Below are 16,822 nucleotides of genomic sequence, written 5' to 3' on the forward strand. Positions count from 1 at the left end.
GGGCCATTGAAAGGAAGAGCTGCCATGTGAAGATGATCAGAAAAGGTTAGGCCTCTCTGGTTGGGAAAGAAGCCTAGAGCAGACGTGATAAAAAACAAAAAAATCACAGTAGCCAAGGGTGAGATTAGGGTTATGAACTTTCACCAACTCATGAATACTATAACGTGGGAGAACAGTTTAGCGTTATACCTCACATAGGAGGAACGCTGCAGGCATCTGGAAATCACATCTCAAGAGCCACCGGAAGAACGATAAATAGGTTCAAGAGATGTTTAGGTTAGTTCAACAATGGTATGTCAGACGGGGATTTAAGGAAAGCAAGAGATTCAAGTCAATTCAACAATCACTAACTGAGCACTTGTGGATGCCAGTCACTGCATGGGGCCTTAGAGACAAAACATTAATGATAATACCCACATTTAGTGGCAGGGAGGCCCCGTCGTCCTGATCCGTGGTGCCCTAGCTGAGACAGTGGTTTGACCTCTCCTGACCTTTTTGTCCCCATGCCACATATCCTGGTGTAGAATGAGCAACAGGATGAGAGAGTACAGAGAGACAGGCTCTCCTGGCCTGGAATCTCTAGGAGGAACCGTCTGTCCTCTCCTCGTGAAGGAACAGAAGCAGCGCTGTGAGCCTATGAGGGGCTTTCCGATGACCTGTTTCCCGGAGGCATCTTCCAGGTGGCCCTGAAAGGGCAGGCAGTTCTAGAACTGGCCTCTCGCCATCTCTCTGACACCAGTTAGAGATGGAGCTAGCCTTCTTGCCCTCCTCTCAAATACCACACCTACCCTCAACTCCTGCCTCTCTCCTTAGCAGTCAAGATGCAGCGTGCTTTCCTGGTACCAAGGCTGTGGGGTCCAGCTCAATCTCAGGGAACCCAGGCCCCGGTCTCTGGCTCACTGTTACACAGCAACCCTTCCTCTGTGTGGAACTCGGACCAAGGCTCCAGGCTGAGACATTTCCCTTCCTCCTTTTCCTTCTCGTCCTATCTCCACTCTATTTGGAAAGGAAATGGCCATGAGAGGAGGAACCCCAGAGGCGTGGGGGAAAGGCCACAATTCAATTAGCCAAGCTCTCTGAGCATAAAGAGGTAGTAATGAGAGAGGCGGCCACATGGTGTCCATCTTTCCGTTCAGGAAGGAGCTAAACTGCAGTAGAAGGGACTTCAACGAGATACTTTTTTAAAAATCCACTCAGAAAGAGCTGTGAGATCCAAGAGCTAAGTGGAAGAACTATTTGGAAGATGGTTCCAAGATATTTCTGCAGGCAGATGACACCATCCCCCTGGAGTGGTGTTTCGGGGAGGGCCCGCTGAGCGCTCTGGCCCTCACGTGGCACGTGTCTAGCCGGCTCCCTGGACAGAGCGGTCCCTTTGCACGGCGGAGGGCTGCTGGGCGCCCAGCGGGCACTAGAGGGCGCCCGCGCCCCGGGGAGGGCAGCCGCGGCAGCTCAGGGTGAGCGGTTGATTTCCGCTGCTTCTCTGGGGGCTCTGCATCTCTACCCTACTCTGCAAGCAGCCTCTATCACAGCTGTTTGCTAACAACTATACAGACTAGAACAAATTAGGATTAGGAGCAAGGACGGAGCGGATTTCAGAGTTAGAGTTGAGTATGGTGGGAGTGGAGATCCAGACCTGGTTGGGATGGGAGAGAGCGGCTGCGTTGGGTGGGAGGGGGAAGGGGAGGTGCTCATTTACTCAGGTTTGGGAAGACGAGGAGGGGTGCTGTCAGGTTACGGGTCCTAGACTTAGCGGGGTGGGGGGCTCTGGCATAAGGAGGCCACAGAGCTGGGTGGAGACCCGCATGCTATGCTGTGGCCTCCACCGTATCCCTAGAGCCCCTGCAGCACCTGGAACACAGGAGGGGCACTGGACACACTGAGTGAGTGAATGCAGAGTGAGGGCGGGGATGGAACTGAGAGGTCCGGATGAAGCCCAAAACTGAAGTTGCTGAGACAGAGGCTGGAGGGGCCGTGGTAGCGGTGGGAAGGTGAGAGCCAACATTAGCTGTGCTTAGAGGGAGGAGGGTTAATTGGCACTGACTTTTTATGACCACCAGACCCCACGGGCTCACAGAAATGAGCTACTATAATCACATCCCTCTTCTACACATGTGCACACACACACACACCCTCCACTTCTCTGAGAGCCATTGCACTTTTAAAGAGGAGAGAGATGATCAACCCAGGCTATAACTGACAGGCTTCTGAGCCGTCCACAGAGCTTCACTTGGAAGCCACACCCCCTTACCCTCACCCTCCCATCCCCCCCTTCATCCTCTGCCCCTCAGAGGATGTTCTGTGCTGTTCTGCCCCTTCCCCCTCCCATCAGGGACAAGCCAGCTGGACCTGGGGGTGGGAGCATCTTCCAGCCTGGAAGCCCTGGGTGGCCCGAACCCCTCCCCTGGATTGCAGGCAATTTCAACATTTCCCTTTGTCTGCTTCCTGCCAGGACGGGGCCCAGGAAGAGAATCTGAGGACCACAAAAGGGGGTTCAGCTGGCCTCAGGCAAGAAGGGAGAGGCCACCTGCCTGGACCCAAGTGGTCCCAGCCCCTCCTCCCCACAGACCGTCCTCACAGCCCTGGAAGCTGCTGTCCTGGCCTCCTAAGAGCCACACGCGCAGCTCCTGTGGCCTCTGGTCCTCTGTGTGGGGCTCAACAGGTATTCTACAGTCTCTCCTGGTACATGCCCTAAAAAACCTGGAAGTTTTCCCTTCCAGCTAATGCACATCTCACTGCCACGTTACCCCTTTTCTATCACTTTTCTAGGAGGTTGGGAGTCATCTTCTTGGACAAAGTAATATGCTAAAAACGTGCAGACTGGAACCTGGCTGCCTCTCCTGGCACGCCCACTCGAACCAGTCTGCTTCCCATTCTGCTCATGTCAAAGGGCGGCCGATGGCAGTTTTGTTACTGCTTCTCCCAGAAGACATCTGTGAGCGGCTGGTGGGCAGGAGCCCCATGAAACTGCAAAGAGGTCTGGCAGGGCTCTCTCGGGCTGGGCTCCACGATCCACGCCGCCACAGCACACTGTGGCTCTCAGAGAGACCTGCCCTCTGGGGGATCTCTAGGGCTCCCTGGGCAAAGGCCCCCAAGACAGGGCTGCACAGGCAGAATTATAAATTTGGTGTGTTTTCCACTGGCAACCTCCAAACTTTCTTTCTGGAGCCCTCATTTAATTTGAAAGTAAAGTTTAATATCTGTTTTATGCCTAAATTTTGAAACTAAAGAGGGGTATCAAACTGTAATGACAGTTTCCATACGTATGATGCCTCTGGCTATATGGTGATTTCAGGACCTGCGCCCTGTCCAGCTCCTGGTCCTTTAGTCTTCTCTCTACCTCACATCTTACAGCTCTCTCTTCTCCTAGAAGTCTTTCACTTGTTTTCCCTCCACCTTCCTCCCTGCCTGCAACCTTGCCTCCATCTTAAATTCACAGCACTCGTTTTCTTCTCTTCACATGAAACTTCTTGAAGTAACGTTCCATACTCCTGGCCTCTCCTTCTTCCATTTATTCCTTAGCCCCAGGCCAACCATTCTCGACCCTGTGGAAACACTATGGACTTTGCTCTCAAAGATCACGGCTTATCAAAGGGCTGAATCCAAAGATCTTGCATCCTCATCTCTTTCCTCTTTGCCACTCGCTGCTTCCATGTTTCTGCAACACAGCTCCAGCCTCCCCTTGGTTCTCTCCCCTCTCAGTCCTTTCTCCTGGTCGTGCAGGCTCCTTCATTTCTGTATCAGTGTAGACTTTCTTTACCCCCCTCTCCGTGAACTTACTGATGCCCATGGCTTCAATTACCAATTAAATAGTGAAGACCCCCCCGCCCCAAACCTGTAGCTCGAGCTTAAACCTTTCTCCTGAGCTCTGGATTCAACCATCCAACAGTCTGAAGACACCTCCCCACGGATATCCCTCAGACACCTCAACTCAACAGGACCGAAGCCAGAACTTCCACCTTCTCTGGGACTCCCTGCTATCTAACCTCCAAGTCACTGGGAGGCAGCCTGGCCTCCTCCATTAGTTTAACCAACGGAGCTCAGGCTCAGGGTCAGACAGCTCTGAGTTCAAGCTTCAACACACCATTTCCAAGCTCTGTGACCTTGGGCAACTAGTTTCACCCCTCTAAACCTCAGTTCCCCTATCTGTAAAGTGGGGGTAATGACAGTATCTACTTCGTTGAGTTAGATGCGTGACATAATGCACGTAAAGTGCTTAATGTATGGTTAGCATACAGCAAGTGTTTAATATATGTTAGCCACCATGAATCATAATAATCAACCTCTAAATGGCTCTTGAACTTGTCTTTAGTTGCCCAAGCTGGGACCTGGGAGTAATCTTAGATTCTTCTAACTTTTCCCTTGAATTCTCTGCCCCAGATGTCATCAGGAATGGTCAATTCCACCTCCTAAGGAGCCCTTACTATACCTCTCCCGGACTACACCACAGAGGCTCAACTGGTATTTCACTGACTCCGATCTCATCCCCCTAGTCCACTTCAGTGCTTCTCAAACTTTCAAGTGTATATGAATCCATGGGGGGTGAGGGTGGATAATGTTAAAATGAAGGTTCAGAAGGGACTAGGGAAGTGGGGGGCAGAGAGTCTGCGTTTCTAACAGGCTCCCAGGATCCCAAGACTAGTGGTCCAGACCACCCCTTGAGTTCCAAAGGTCTATTCTTCCTCTAACTCTCTTTCTAAAAAAACAGATCTAATTGCATCAAGCCCCTGCCTGAAAACCTTTGATGAACTCACGATTTTACCCACACCCTCCTTTTTGCGTTGCTCCCTCCTGTTCTATCTCACACAGCATGTGCCCTGGCCACACACACGAGTCTCCAAATGCCATGCATTTTTACCACTTTGTACCTTTGCTCACACTGTTTCCTCTGTGAGGAATGCCTCTCCCAATCTGCCCTACCTCTTGGAATCCTATTCCTTTTCCCAAGACTCAGCATAAGTATTACGTCTAGGAAGTCTTTCCCAACCTTCATGGCAAAATTATTCATGCTTTCTGCAATTTGTTTATACTGGTCTAATAGGATGCAGCCCATCTCATTATAGTTAGCTGTCCTCCTTGTCAGATTTTATGCTCCCAATCTTATCGGTCTTCCCTGACACTGAGTTCACCCTCAAATATGAGTGCAAGAGAGGAGGGAGCTGGATGAGCGGGTAGGGCAAGACGTTGAAACTATAGGTCTACCTGAGCTCCCGCTTCCCAGGACTGTGCTTCTGATTAACACACCATCGACCCTGCTGGGACTGTACCAAAACCGGTGCTTCAATAGTTTTTGAAGGATCATAGGTACCTCTTTTAGAGTATAGATCAGCATCACAACATTGGAAATCAAGATCCCAAAAGACTCTGCCAGCCATCAGTGATGTCCTGTCAGTTCCCTTGTACCCATCTCAGTTCAGCCTTCTATACACACAAGGTAAGTCATGCACATTTATCGCAAGACGGGGATGAAAGGAAGGCAGCCTACCCTCAGGTTTCTCTCCCACCACTGTGAGTTCAGACTCCTGGCTCGGCTCACTGGTTCCATAGACGTTGATTGCGCGCACACGGAATTTATACTCTCGGTCAGGCAGCAGGTCGTGGATGTTAAAAGAGGTGCTGCGGCATGTGGCTAGTTCCTTCCACTTCTTGTCCGCCGAGTCCCAGATCTCGACGCTGTAGGACTGTACGGCGCTGCCCCCATCGTACGAGGAGCCGTACCAGGACAGGGTCAGCGAGGAGCTGCGAATGTCAGAGGCACAAGGCGTGCCGGCTGGGGGGTCCGGCTTGTCTGGGGAGAGAGAAGCACAACATCACCCAACTCTGCAGGACTGCAGGGAGAGAAGTTCTTTAATTGGCTCTGTCATGAGGGAGAAGCCTGGAGAACAGGAGCTGCGATCCCTGGTCCTGGCTCTCCTTCCCTCATCCACACGGCCACACCTAGGTACATACCTGCCTATGTGGAAAGCCCCACAAATACCGATTTGCTTAGAAAAAAACTCTTTTTTGGTTAGCTTCCAGTCTACATGTCATGGTTTCCTGTGCTTTGCCCAAGTCAAAAACATATTTCTCAGTGTAAACAGACCTAGGAAGCTGCCCAGGAGGCGTGCACTGCTTCCCATCAAAAATATGCTTTGAGAGAGAGTTCAATGTGTGTGTGTGTGTGTGTGCGCGTGCGCGTGCGTGTGTGTGTGTGTGTGTCCTTCAGGCCTGAGGTCAGTGACCTGTGACATAACCAGGGGTCAGTCTCCACTTTCTCTAGGACCTGGGAAACACCTGCCCCGCTGAGAGTCAGTACAGCACAGTGAGCTCTGAAGTCACACACTGGGTTTGAATACAGCTCTGTCTTCATTCATTACTTGTTAACCCCTCTGTGCCACGGTTTCCTCGTCTGTAAAACGTGCATGATAATAGCACTGGATCACAAGGTTGTTGTGAGATGTTCTTAGAAAAGCGTCTTGTTTGAGTAGCCTTTACTGTCATCATTATTGCAGAAGTTTATTTCTAACTTTATAATATATAAAAAATTACTCCTACCCTCTCTCTGTCATCCTCCTAGGACTGGTATAAAATGAGATAGAGAATTTCAAAGCGAACCACCGTAGCAAATCACAATCATCCCTGACTGAGGGCCAGAAAATGAGCTGAGGACACAAACTAGGAGCGGCCCTTTGTCTGGCCGCCTTCCCATTCAGACCAGTAATGCTAAGAACCAGTAACACTGCCAACTTCAAGGCAAATCACGGTAGTCAGTGTGTTCATTAATGCGGTTCTTTAGTTCTGCTGATTTTTGGCAGGTGTTCATCTGAACAGAATTCGATTCTTCAGATTTAGTCTCTGCAGGTGGTTGGTTTAGTTACAGATACCAGTGTTCACTAAGCCTTCATCTCCTCCAAGACCATCTGAGTCCTAGAGCTCCCCAAACTGGCAATTAAAAGCCATGTTTTATGCTCTGTGAATTTATAAGCTATGTGAATTCCAGCTAATTCCTTAACTTCCAGGACAAGTTTGTCTTTTTCATTTGGAAAATGGGGTTAATATATATCTACCTCTTAGGGGTTTTGCAAGCATCAAATAAGCAAACCCAGGTAAAAGTACTTGATTTCTACTCTCCTTCCCCTCAGCAAGGTAGGAAGGCCAAAGAAAATCCCTGCAAATGACTTAAGCATATTGAGAAGAAAAAGAACATTCTGCCTGTGTATGCGTCCATGCATGCACACACACCTATACATACATACACACACACACACAAACACATACATATATACCTATACACACATCCACACCCACATATACATATACACACACATACTCATTTCCCCCTCCCCCAAGCCCTGCTGCTTCTACATCCAGCCAAGGACACACTGCCCGGAAGCCATCCATACCCAGCAACCCCAGCCTGGGCTGACTCGCCCTAGAATGACTCTGGGACTGTGACAGCCACTCCCCACCGGTGGCAGTCACGCTGGAGGCCTCCTATGATGGAACCACTTTCACGGGTTGTTCAATATGTTCTCTTAGAAAAACTGTTTGTTCTGAAAGATATGTTGGTCTTTTTAGAAATATCTCTGGTGTTGGCTAAGATGTTTATTACTCTAAACTCTCTTACAGGCAAGTGGTTCAAGTCCTCTCAAGACCCAGCTAAGGAAGTCAAAAGGCCTAAAGAAAGATGAAGGACAGACTCCCTGCCTCCCTCCCTCAAAGGAAATGCCTGGAAAACCGACTGGACACGTTTAATGTCCTGTAGTTTGAGATGACGAATACAGATACACTCCACTGACTGATATTCTCCCCTCCTGCTTTGCTCAAGAAAAGAAAACTTGGAGAAATGGGTATTTTGGAAGAGGTACTATTAATCCCCTACCCTGTTCCAAATTTAGTCTCTTGGCTAAAAGAGAGAGAACTGACACAGGACATATGTCACTGCCTGCAGCATGAGAGAAGATGCAAAGTTTGGGGAGGGTGGCTTTAATTCAAAGTGAAACCTCAATGCTTTCAAGGAATTTGATGCCATGTTAAGGAGTTCAGAACAGACGCAAGTTTGAAGTCATAGGAGATTAGGAGGCCCCACCCGCATGCCTGCCCCGGGAGCCACGGGCTGAGCCTGATGCTTTCTGTTCTTTCCAACCTACGGCGCTCCACATGGAGGCCGGATGAGCTGGGGACGAAAACCCTCAGGACAGAATAGACGTCCTCAGAACAGCCTGCTCTCAGGGCCAAAGAAACAGACGCACTCAGTCTGGGAGGGAGGCCTGGGCATGGCCTGGCAAAGGCCAGGCGGGCTCAGTGTCCGGGGCCCCGAGCTCCATGCTTCCTTGGAATTCTTTCGTGGCTCCCTGGAGACTTGACTAGCAGAATGGGAAACGCTGAGTCTAAAGGAAGGGGCTCCGATGGTACCAGTTCCAGGATTTTCTCTCCAGCAAATGTTCTCACTCCTGGGAAAACGGAGGATCTCATCTCTGCTGCTTCTCTGGAGTAACTGCGCTGGCAGTCCCTGCGTGCCTGTGTGTTTGAAGATGGTCTGTGACTGGGCCTAACCCCACCTGGTCCTCCCTCCACTGGCACCTCAGCAGCCACCTGCAGCTTTGAGAGAATGGCAGGGCTGCAAGGGCCCCCAGGTTATCTATCTGGGTAATCCCGGCCCTTCGGGATTAGGCAAGGCACTTTGCTTACCAAGAATACCCAGCTGGCCAGTGACGGAGCCAAGAGGAGATTTTAAAAGGTCTCTGAACCCTCACTCCAGGGGCCTGTTATTTTCCCAGCTATCAGGCTGAATAAGATCAAGAATGCATCTTGCTTAAGCCCAAGCCAAGCATTACGATGAGAAATCTCCTGCCCTTAAAAATCATGCAAGTTCCAAGCTCAGAGAGCATTGGGGGATTACTGGGTATCTGGGATCCTCTCTGCTTTGTTTTTCTCCTTTAAAGATACGCAGAGTGGCCTGTTTTTCTTGTGTTGGACAAGTCGCATGAAGGACTTCATCTGGGTCCAGCTGCTCTCTCCTGCCCGAGAGGCCCCTCCCTCACCCCTCCGAGGCTGAGGCTGGAGGCCCACTCGTGGGCAGAGGTCCTCTGCGCATCACAAATCCCTGCACTATCTCTTAACATATAATAATAATTAGCCTTCAAAATAGCTAAACATCACTCATTTAAAGTAACTGAAGGAAAGACTAATTTTTTTGAATGAATTTATGTATTTATTTTTTTATTTTTGGCTGTGTTGGGTCATCGCTGCTGTGCGCGGGCTTTTCTCTAGTTGTGGCGAGGGGGGGCTACTCTTCCTTGCGGTGCGCGGACTTCTCGTTGTGGTAGCTTCTCTTGTTGTGGAGCACGGGCTCTAGGCACGTGGGCTTCAGTAGTTGTGGCGTGCAAGCTCAGTAGTTGTGGCTCGCGGGCTCTAGAGCACAGGCTCAGTAGTTGTGGCACATGGGCTTAGTTGCTCCGTGGCATGTGGGATCTTCCCGGACCAGGGCTCGAACCTGTGTTCCCTGCGTTGGCAGGTGGGTTCTTAACCACTGCACCACCAGGGAAGGCCAGGGAAAGGCTAATTTTTATCATCATTTAAAAAAATAGGAGTCAGAGACTATCTGAAAAGAAAGGGGTACTTTAAAAAACATACAAGAAGAGACATTTACCGCTAATTAGTAGAAGTTGTGCTAAACTGGCCTTATTTAGCTGGCTTACAAGTGGATGCTTCCAAAGGGCTTGTAACTGTCTGGAGTAGGCCAAACAATTCCTGTTTCATCTCATTTACATTTTACATCTACTTAATCAACCCTGATCAGATAATACACAGATGTCGCTAGAGACATGCAGGTAAACCTGGGCTTCATCCAGATTTACTTTGGACTGATTCTAAATCCCCAGGCTCTGAATGAATGTGGATTTGCTGTACCCATCAACGCGAGTCCTCATTTTATTGAGCAATTCTATTCTTAGCTTTCCAAGGGGGAAGCAGACAGAAAGCCCTTCCCCTCCATTCCATTCCCCTCCCAGGACGGCATTTAACATGCCGCTCCTGCCAGCTGGCGGACAGCCACGCCAATGGCCCTGTCAGCACCGGCCGAGGAGAATGAGAAACTCAACCATAAAAGGCTACAACTGCAGCCCGTATGGTGGTGATGGGGGAGGGGAGTGGGGGGCACCGTGGGGAGCGTGGGGGCAGGGGGCGCTGGCCACAGAAAGGCAGTTCCATGGACTTGACCCTAACGTTCCCCCAGCAGGAGCAGATGAGAGAGAACACCAAGGAAAACTGGAAACTACTACCAGCCGACGGGCGGGGCGTGGCACCAAATCAATACTTCAGGTTCCGGTCTAAGTGGAAAGGCGAACCGGATCAATAGCACCAATCCCCCCCCGCAAAGTGTTCCTGACTCCAGGAGGAGACAATTAAAATAGGAGTCACCACAGAGAGTGAGGGGGTCAAGGGTCTCTCCTGTCTTTTATAGATGAGAAACCTATTCCCTGAGCCTCTGGTCCACTGGCCTTCCCAGAGATAAAACTCCTGACCTAAGGAAACTAAAGAAAGGGGATCAGATCAAAGAACACCAGGTGAAATCCAAAACTGGGCAGAAGGCCTAAATAGACATTTCTCCAAAGAAGATATACAGATTGCCAACAAACACATGAAAGGATGCTCAACATCATTAATCATTAGAGAAATGCAAATCAAAACTACAGTGAGATATCACCTCACACCAGTCAGAATGGCCATCATCAAAAAATCTAGAAACAATAAATTCTGGACAGGGTGTGGAGAAAAGGGAACCCTCTTGCACTGTTGGTGGGAATGTAAATTGATACAGCCACTATGGAGAACAGGATGGAGGTTCCTTAAAAAACTAAAAATAGAACTACAATACGACCCAGCAATCCCACTACTGGGCATATACCCTGAGAAAACCATAATTCAAAATGAGTCATGGGGCTTCCTTGGTGGCACAGTGGTTGAGAGTCCGCCTGCCGATGCAGGGGACGTGGGTTTGTGCCCCGGTCCGGGAAGATCCCACATGCCGCGGAGTGGCTGGGCCTGTGAGCCATGGCCGCTGAGCCTGCGTGTCCGGAGCCTGTGCTCCGCAGCGGGAGAGGTCACAACAGTGAAAGGCCCATGTACCGCAAAATGAGTCATGTACCACAATGTTCACTGCAGCTCTATTTACAATAGCCAGGACATGGAAGCAACCTAAGTGTCCATCGACAGATGAATGGATAAAGAAGATGAGGCACATATATACAATGGAATATTCCTCAGCCATAGAAAGAAATGAAATTGAGTTATTTGTAGTGAGGTGGATGGACCTAGAGTCTGTCATACAGAGTGAAGTAAGTCAGAAAGAGAAAAACAAATACCGTACGCTAACACGTATATATGGAATCTAAAAAAAAAAAAATGGTCATGAAGAACCTAGGGGCAGGACAGGAATAAAGACACAGATCTACTAGAGAATGGACTTGAGGACACGGTGAGGGGGAAGGGTAAGCTGGGACAAAGTGAGAGAGTGGCATAGACATATATACACTCCCAAACGTAAAATAGATAGCTAGTGGGAAGCAGCCGCATAGCACAGGGAGATCGGCTCGGTGGTTTGTGACCACCTAGAGGGGTAGGATAGGAAGGGTGGGAGGGAGGGAGACGCAAGAGGGAAGAGATATGGGGACATATGTATATGTATAGCTGATTCACTTTGTTATACAGCAGAAACTAACACACCATTGTAAAGCAATTATACTCCAATAAAGATGTTAAAAAAAAAAAAGAACACCAGGTGAAAAGCTTTCGTGTGCACCACGTATGAAGGCCCGAAAGTGCTCTAGGACCAGCCTGCTATCCATCTGCTGCTCCTTCGCTGTCCTGAACGCCTGCCACGTGTGTGGGGGGGGCAGTGGGCTGAGCATGACGGACAGTAGGAGGCCAGTTAGGAAGCTAGTTTGATATTTCAAGAGAGAGTTGACCAGGGCATGAAAAACACAGTGATTGAGATGGAGAGGAAAAAGTGACCTTGACAATCAGTCTGAAGACAGACTCTGAACTCAATCCTGGGATGTAGGAGATAAGAAAAAGGGAGTGGATTGGGGATTAGGAGGGCAAGGTGACCTCAGAAGAGCAGTCCCAGAAGACTAATGGGGCCTGGGGGTGAGGCTACAGGGAGTTGAAGATCGTTGCCAGGGAGGTGAAGAAGGAGACGCAGAGGAGAGACTGGCTCTCTCAGAGGGTTTGGCTGTGAAGAGAGGGCAGGAGAAAGATGCTAGGTGGCCAGAGTGAGACGAGATACTGCAGGAGTTACGCGCGCCTGTGCGCATGGCGACGATGGGAGAGCCCTGGCAACATTTATGGGAGAAACTGGGGAGAAGTTGAAGAGAATGGGGGTGGCGGGGGTTGGAGCCCTCAAGAGCCTGGGGTCCGGAGCACAGGAGAAAGGTGGGCAACACCCAGAGCCTGGAGGGTGGAGTCAGCACGGGGACAGATAGAGAGACGCCTGCAGGTGTGGGACCACCAAGCTAAGCAAGTTCATGCCTGATGCCTCCTATTTCTCAGAGAGGCCAGTGGCCAAGGCCTGCAGGGTAGGGGGTCTCGAGGAATGGCTGTCTCAGGGTGTGGGAGAGGGCACTGACCAGCGCTGACGCCCTGGCTGAGCCTGGACATTGACAGAGCCCAGCACTGAGTCTGCAGATTGATGTGGTCTCTCTGCCGTGCCCTGAACTCAGGCAGAGCGGCAGTGAAGTTGAAAGGCAGCACTGATTCAAGGTGAGGGTTTGCGAGGGGACTGGGGTTGGGGGCAGGCAGTGGACCAGGGGGAGAAGGGGTCGCAGGGGCTAGCTGGAGAGAGTTGGAGTGGTAGAGCTCAGAGTCTGGCTAGAAAGGGAAACTGGGAGGGGATTCATAGGAAGAGGAAAACGCTGTGTGTGCAAGGTCTGGGATTCTCAACAAGCACGAAGGGCAGCAACAGTGTGAGAGCAGGGAGTGGGAGAGCGGGGAGAAAGGGAGCCTGTGGGCAGAGGGAACGCGTGCTGAAGCAGCGGCCCCGGGAGATGAGGCCTGGAAGTCCATCATCCCGCCTTCCCTACGCCGCAGCCCCAGACTCACCCACAACGGTGAGGTTGACCTGGGCCTGCCTGCTGCCCAGCCTGTTCTCCACCAGCAGAGTGTAGCAGCCACAGTGCTCCTGGCGTGCAGCCCGGATGGTGAGCTTGCTGACGTTCTCACTGTTCTCCACCTTGATGTGCTCACTCTCCTGGATCTGGGACAGAGAGTGGGGCAGGCACTGGAGACTTTGAGCCAGAAAGGAAGGGGGCTCCGACCCACACTCCTCACCCCTGGGGATGTGGATACAGCTGCCCGAGCTGTGTGGGGCTGGTCTTGTCTGGGCTCTGAGCTTCCCCCTAAGTGGGGAAGACCCCCTAAGGTCTAGACTCTGAGCTTCCCCCTCTCCTGCATCTAGAGCCAAGCTGCCCTGACAGGGTCGAGATCTGGGACAAGCAGGGAGGGTACTGAGCAGGGTCTGGTGGCCAGGAGTGAGCTGTCACTCTCTGCTCCAGACCGGAAACAGGGCACATTCCAGCCCCCTCCACTGCTCTGGGATGGGATGGTGGGAGAACAGATTTGATCAAAGTCACTTACAAAGCCCACCCAGTGGGTTCTGACCTCTTCTGTGCCGTCAAATACCACAGTCACCAGCCAGATGTGGCTATTCAAATTTTAGTTGAGTGGCAAATCATCCAAATGTCCATCAACGGATGGACAGATAAACAAAATGTGGTACATCCAGAAAACGGAATAGTATTTGGCCATAAAAAGGAATAAAATATTGGTTCATGTTACATCATGGATGTGCCCTGAAAACGTAACGCTAAGTGAAAAAACCCAGACACAAAAGAACACATATTGTATGATTCCATTTATATGAAATGCCCAGAATAGGCAAATCCAAAGAGACAGAAAGCAGGTGAGAGATTGCCAGGGTCTGGGGGAAGGGGAGAAATGACTATGAATGGGTCTGGGGTTTCTTTTCGAGGTGATAAAAATGTTCTGGAATCAGAAAATCGTTATGGTTGCCCAACCTTGTGAATATATGTACACTTTAAAAGGATGCATTTTATGGTGTGTGAATTATATCTCAACAAAGCTGTTACAACAATTTTTAATTAACTGAAGTATAAAATTCAGTTCCTCAGTTGCACTAGTCACACTTCACGTGTTCAATAGCCACATATGGTTAGTGGCTACTCTACTGGATAACAGACATGGTACAGTTACATCACTACAGAAAGTTCTGTTGGATGGAGCTGGGACTTGGCTCAATGTCTCTGAAGAGGGTTGAGATTCCATCTTACTTCAGACACCACTAGCCCAGACAAAACCCAAGCAAACATGCTTTGGGATAAGGCCAGCTTCTCTTCTTCATCTTTTGAGTCCAACTCTTCTTTCCTCCCCAGTACTAGCCTCCCACCTCTGGGCCTTAGGACAATTTGAATGGCTTGGAAATAGAGCAACAGAGGGCTCAGAAGAAGTCATCACACCTTCTGTAGAGGTCCTGATCCAGGGCCAGCCTGCCGGTCTGGGGCCCCTGCTCATCAGGCACATGGGCACACACTACCAACGTGGGATCAGAAAAATGGCCAGGCTCCCCAAGTTTCTCTAAAAGGAACTGGTGGTTTGGAAATTCAAACATTTTCCTCTAGGACTGTTGTTATAAATGGAAGTTAGATTTCTGGGTCAGTAAGCCAAAATTCTGTTTAACGTACAACTGATCTACTCAAATACTCAGGTGCACTTTTATCTCTCCAGCATGCGGTAAGTTTAAGTGGTCGCCACAGATAGGGTTCAGTGAGCTGGCACAGAATCACAGAAAGCTCTAGAGTCTGAGAGGTCATTTAGGTCACTGGTTCGATTTTCCTGACTCCAAGTAGAATTCTAGACAGAGATACCCAAATCAGGTGGGGGCCATAGGTGGTTTCTGTTTTCTCCTTCATATTCTTCTCTATCACACAAATTGTCTATAAAACAGGCATCCTTGCTAGATGTAGAAGAAAAGGTTATTAAGAGCTCAGATTTGGTGAGTGGGTGTGAGGGGCTCTCCCATTTCTCAGGCCCCTGTGATGAGCAGCGATGCTGCCCTTCATCACAGCTTTTCTCATCCCTTTCGGCCCACGATGGCTCTGGAACTTGTGTGGGCTGTTCTCGGGCCACTGCCCTCTGTTACTGACCTGCTTTCGGAACTTCATCCAGGTGCAGGTGATGGGCTGGGTGCCGGCCACTTTACCCAACAGCTCCACAGGCTCTCCTGCACGCACCTTTTGGTCCTCAGGAAACTGGATGATCTGAGGGGGCACGGCTGGGGGAGGACAAGGGAGAGAGTGAGCTCCGAGGAGGAGGGAGCCTCAGACATTCTAATCTCATTCGACGCTGCCAGCCACATTGGTCTGTTGCTCCTCTCTCACCTTCCGGAACCTTCAGGGTAAGACTGAGCAATGACCACTGCTTCAGACACCTGGGCTGACGGATCTGCTAGGTTTGTTGGTCTCTTGATCCTGATTCCCTCAGAAGTGACCCACACAATTTATAAGGCATGATTCTCCGTTCGTTGGTTGTTGTGGAATTTGTGCCTTACCCTAATTTTTTGAATCTGTGACCTTACTCCTTTATTAGTTACAAAGCATCTTGCCTTCTAACCTCCAGGTCACCCTGGCTGACAGGCTCAATATGGTTCATATCCTCAAATGTCTTTCCATGGAAAACAGACAGGGTTTCCTATCACAGGGACATACAGAGCAGAGCATGAAAACAGCACAAAGTGGATTATCTCGGTAAGGGGCAGACTGGAGGACAGAGAGGTGAGCAGGATTTCACAGCAGGGATGGGAAAGTCACCAGTATCGTGTGATGCTGTCCATACCAGAGAAGCAGGAGAAAAGGCAAGTAGTGGAAGAGGGTGGAGGACCAAGGTGTACAGAGACTCTTGGGGAAATTTCAGCCTGAATAATGCAGAGCTTGAATCGGGGAGCGGGGTGGGACCACATCCCCAGTGGTCAGTCTAGCAGAGCAAAGGGTAAACCCCTCAAAGCAGATGACTCCCTCGCCCGCAAATGTTGCTGTGACCAATTACCTGCCTTCGGAGGTGTCTTGGGGGCAGGTTTCTTTTTCACAGTTGCATCACCTGAAACAAAGAAGTTCACAGGTTATTTTCTGTTATTATTATTTTTTTTTACAAGGCTCCTGAATCCTAGGAGGGCACAGTCTGATCCACTGGCCCCTCATCCAGATGGAGCCCTCCCTTGAATATGTCTTTCTGGAGACCTTGCAGTCGCACATGGACAACCTCATGAGCGACTGAATACCACTTCTCAACAGGGCCTCTGGAGGGGTCCCCGGAGCCTCCAGGGAGATAAAAACTCTGAAAAATGCTTAAGCTTCCATTGTCCATTTCTATGATGATAACCCCAAACTCACTAACTCTTCTCTTACCCTTTCAGGAAACTCATAAGGGAAATTATGTCAGATAAACTGACTAAATTTAGTCCTTGGTGTGGATCCAAGGGTCTCAGGCTTCCTTTGGGTCACAGACTGTGGACCGTGGCTTTTATTTTTTTAATGTTTGTTGAATGGATCAATGAATGAACAAACAAATGAATGAACAAACCAATGGTCTCCTTCATTCTTACCCCACCCCATTCTCCAAATGACTCACATAAGAAAACTGACCCAGACAGACCAGTTTTGCCACACTAACCTATTCATTTGTCTAAATAGCAATATGGCGAATATGTAATAAGCTATCTTCATAGCTTATTTTCATATTTCTTTCAGGACTTTGTTCAAAAGTCATCTAACGT

The 16,822-nt window shown here is 49.8% G+C and overlaps 1 protein-coding gene across 12 annotated transcripts in view; it reads right to left on the reverse strand.

Moving 5' to 3' along the window:
- MYLK (myosin light chain kinase) overlaps positions 1-16,822 on the reverse strand; it is a 176,015-nt gene that overhangs the window by 33,413 nt on the left and 125,780 nt on the right. For 9 of the 12 annotated variants that reach the window (XM_060298163.2, XM_060298161.2, XM_060298158.2 and 6 more), the window contains 4 exons: positions 16,096-16,146; positions 15,198-15,325; positions 13,078-13,231; positions 5,483-5,785 (listed from right to left, as the gene is read on the reverse strand). In XM_060298163.2, coding sequence (XP_060154146.2) covers positions 5,483-5,785; positions 13,078-13,231; positions 15,198-15,325; positions 16,096-16,146 — 636 coding nt within the window. Of the gene's footprint in view, positions 1-3,028; positions 3,036-3,956; positions 3,960-5,482; positions 5,786-13,077; positions 13,232-15,197; positions 15,326-16,095; positions 16,147-16,822 lie in introns of all 12 variants that reach the window. The other 3 variants (XM_060298162.2, XM_060298159.2, XM_060298160.2) reach the window with 2 other exon arrangements.

Source organism: Globicephala melas, chromosome 4, assembly GCF_963455315.2.
Source record: "Globicephala melas chromosome 4, mGloMel1.2, whole genome shotgun sequence".
In the NCBI taxonomy this organism is placed as follows: domain Eukaryota; kingdom Metazoa; phylum Chordata; class Mammalia; order Artiodactyla; family Delphinidae; genus Globicephala; species Globicephala melas.